The sequence below is a fragment of the Rhinolophus hipposideros genome (genome assembly GCF_964194185.1).
Source record: "Rhinolophus hipposideros genome assembly, chromosome: 25".
NCBI lineage: Eukaryota > Metazoa > Chordata > Mammalia > Chiroptera > Rhinolophidae > Rhinolophus > Rhinolophus hipposideros.
The window spans coordinates 23,330,398-23,334,282 of NC_138071.1; the positions used below are offsets into that span (position 1 = coordinate 23,330,398).

The 3,885-nt window shown below is 42.4% G+C and overlaps 1 protein-coding gene across 1 annotated transcript; it reads left to right on the forward strand.

Annotated features, from left to right (window-relative positions):
- Positions 1–2,287: 2,287 nt before the first annotated feature.
- Positions 2,288–3,241, forward strand: LOC308492877 (olfactory receptor-like protein OLF3; the record flags this gene model as incomplete). Its single annotated transcript, XM_081038338.1, has 1 exon — positions 2,288–3,241. The coding sequence occupies one exon, from the start codon at positions 2,288–2,290 to the stop codon at positions 3,239–3,241; it is 954 nt and encodes a 317-aa protein (XP_080894464.1).
- Positions 3,242–3,885: the final 644 nt, after the last annotated feature.

Consider the following 3,885-nt stretch of genomic DNA (forward strand, 5'->3'; position numbering starts at 1 on the left):
CCAAATCTGTTCTTTCAATGAACTTAAGATGCCAAGCAAAACAAATTGACAATTGCAGTGGTGAAAGGCAGGCAATTTAGAAAGGCTGTCTAGAGAAACGATTGCTATCAGAAAACCCCAAAACAGCTCCGCTATGTTATCCATGTGGTTCCCTAAATTCCATGGACATGCTGTCACCCTAGTGCAAATTGGGGGCTTGGCTTAAGGAGTTGGGGTGAAGGAGGGTTGATATCTTTAAATTTCAAGAAATAGTTGAAAACCTCCTTCTGTGAGAGTCGAACACTATCTAAAAGAAAGATAAAGGAACAAACCAAAAATTAAAGCCTAAAGTTTAATTTTTTTCCATTAAGAATTTAAACATGTAGGTAGAAAGATTACAAATAAATCTCTCATCATTACAGGATCCAAAACAACCTACTCTTAACATTATTAAACATTGGCCATTTCCCTTTTGAATTTCTATTTTTAAAAACATAGCTGCAAATTGGGCTTAATGAAATCATTCAGCAATTTCAAATACACCTTTTTATTTTGAAATAATTACAGGTTCAGAGGAAGTTGTAAAAATGCACAGGGTGTTCCTGGGTCCCCTTTACCTCGTTTTCCCTAATGGTAACATCTTGCACGACTGGACAATGTCAGAGCCAGGAAGCAGACCCTGGTGTTGTCCACAGAGCTTATTCCAATCCCACCAGTTTTATATGCACGTGTGTGTGTGTGTGTGTGTGTGTGTGTGTGTGTATGTGTGTATATGGTTCTACGCCACTTTATCCCATGTGTAGATTTGCGTGACAGTCAAGATATCGAACTGTTTCATCACCACAAAGCCACCTTGTACTGTATCCCTTTATATGGCCACATGCTCCTAACAACATATAATTTTTGCCCACTTTAAAGTCAATGGGACATTTACAGAGGCACACCCCTTTACCAGAATTCAAGTTCTTGTTCACTTCCCCACTCCCTAGAGCTCCCTCTCTGCAAACTTCAAATGAACTCCAGCTTATATTTCAGATATCCGCTCACAGGTCCATTTTTCAGGAAAACGTCCCTGGTGCCCATCACATGGATGTGCAATCTGCATAGTATGGCTCTTTATTTTGCTGCCTGTAATTGTGGGAGCTCATTCATTTCAGGTCTGCAGATGTACTTTCAGGAGTTACCCTTCTCAGATAAATTGAAGAGCTAAAATTGAACCTGCTAATTTTACAATCGTGTTTGAGTATTGGGTGAAAATGATTTGAACCATTGGAAGGATCCAAACGTTTAGCTAGCACTTTCACAGAAATGCTACAGGAAAGGCTGCAGAAGTCATTGATGACAAATGCTAAAGGCCTTCAAGAAGGAGTAATATTACACTAGAAAGCCTACGCAGCCATTTTCATACCATATTTTATACTGAGACCATCTACAAGGGCTAGAGCTGCAGAAAAGTAACAAGCGAGTCAGAATGACAGAACCAGAATGGTAGAAGAATAAAACAAGCAAGATACAATTCAAAGTCTTCTCCCTGTCCTTCCAAAGACTAAGACACCAGATTCTCAGAAAGAGCCATGTTACCCTGAAGGTGCCAAGCATCTGAGTTGCCTTTTAGACTTCAAATCTATCAAAGGTTTTGCTTTCTTTTTTTATGTCTGAAATTGTAGAAGGGACATGAGAAGAACGCACAACATTTGTTACTCTATTTCTCCCAGGGCGGAGTTGAAGTATTAAGAGCAATAACAGTTAATACTTTCCCCATCGGTTGTTTCCATTTGAGCTTATATACTTGTAAGTTATGCAACATTATTCCATTTTGTGTGTAAAAGTTTAAATCTTTAATCCAGTCACACATCTGGTAAATCATAAAAACAAGTTTCATATTCAGGTTTTCTAATTCTAGAACTTTACATGAGACACCAGTCTTATTTATAGTGGACATCTGTCTGAACTTCGAACAATTTTTTCTTCAGTGTTTATCACTTTACCTCCTATTGTCCCCTACCATCCTCTCCCATCCTGGAAACTGAGGTAAATTGAAAAGATACAGAACCACCAAAAATTGCACTGCATTCTCTCCAGAATTTAACTGACTTCCTGAGACCACATCTTGTCTTTGTGAAGGGGTAGCTCTCTCTTCCGTAGAGTAGACATAATGCATATTGGGATCAAGCCTGTAATCTTGGCCCGTAAATGATCTGAAACCATTATGGCTGGCAATATGCATTATTTTAAGAAGTTATGGTTCTTTGATTCAACAGCTTGTTCTTTCTGATTCTTTGCAGATTAATAATCCTCACGTTTTTTAATGGGAACAGATAACCAGACGTGGGTGAGAGAGTTTATTCTCCTTGGCTTGTCCAGTGGCTGGGACACTCAGGTCTCTCTCTTTGTCCTGTTCTCCATCACATACCTGGGGACAGTCCTGGGGAACTTCCTCATCGTTCTTCTGATCAGACTGGACAGCCGACTTCACACTCCCATGTATTTCTTTCTCACCAACCTCTCGGTTGTTGATGTCTCTTATGCCACCAGCATCGTCCCTCAGATGTTGGTACATCTTCTTGCAGAACATAAAGCAATCCCACGCGTGAGCTGTGCAGCCCAGCTATTTTTCTCGCTGGGCTTGGGTGGGATTGAGTTTGTTCTGCTGGCAGTGATGGCCTATGACCGCTATGTGGCTGTGTGTGACCCCCTGCGATACTCGGTCATCATGCACGGAGGGCTGTGTAGCAGGTTGGCCATCGCATCCTGGGTCAGCGGCTCCGTGAACTCTGTCATGCAGACCGCCATCACCTTTCAGCTGCCCATGTGCACCAACAAGTTTATTGACCACATATCCTGCGAACTCCTAGCTGTGGTCAGGCTGGCTTGTGTGGACACCTCCTCCAACGAGATTGCAATCATGGTTTCCAGCATCGTCCTGCTGATGACCCCATTCTGCCTGGTACTCTTGTCCTATGTGCAGATCATCTCCACCATCCTAAAGATCCAGTCCACAGAGGGAAGAAAGAAAGCCTTTCAGACCTGTGCCTCTCACCTCACCGTGGTTGTCCTGTGCTATGGCATGGCCATTGTCACTTACATCCAGCCCCGCTCCGGCCCCTCAACCCTCCAGGAGAAGTTGATCTCTCTCTTCTATGCCATCTTGACACCCATGCTGAACCCCATGATTTACAATCTAAGGAATAAGGAGGTGACGGGGGCGTGGCAGAAACTATTAAGGAAATTATCTGGATTGACGTCAAAATTGGCAATTTGATGAATCATGAGCAGCACTTAGAGAAAAGAGCTTTGCCTGTGTTTTCTCCCACCCGACTCAGATATGACAAGCAGCAACTGTGTTGCCATGGCAACTAGGAAGATGAAGCGTGTGCAGGTGATGTGGGGTAGGAGGCTGAGTGGTTGGGTTGGGGTGTGAGATGCGGGGGCATTTTTATGTCCCAGGAGCATGTTCAGAGGATGTAAGCACTGCTGTAACGGAACTTACAACACTTAATCTCCATTCATATGACCTGAAAGTCATTGAAAAAAACCCACGCACAACATTTACTGCTTTGATTTGTCACATTGTTTGTAATCATGGATTTATTCACTGAATCTTTGGACCATTGGTTCTTATTTATCCAAATTTTGTACAAGGTTATTGTGTTTCCATTTGGAACAAACCACTTTCACATTTTAGACTCCCTTAAAAAATGTGTGGTACATGTAGCCACATCCATTAGTTTGTGAGTCACTGTTCTGAGGACAGTGTTGCTGATTGAAATGTTGCTGATTGAAATGCTTTTATGCAGGACCATCAGGTGGACATAATGTGTGTCTGAGTGCTACTACGGGTACCTCAGTGCAGAAGCCTCAACAGATGGTCTTGTTTCACACCAATAGGACTCTTAACTAAAGAGG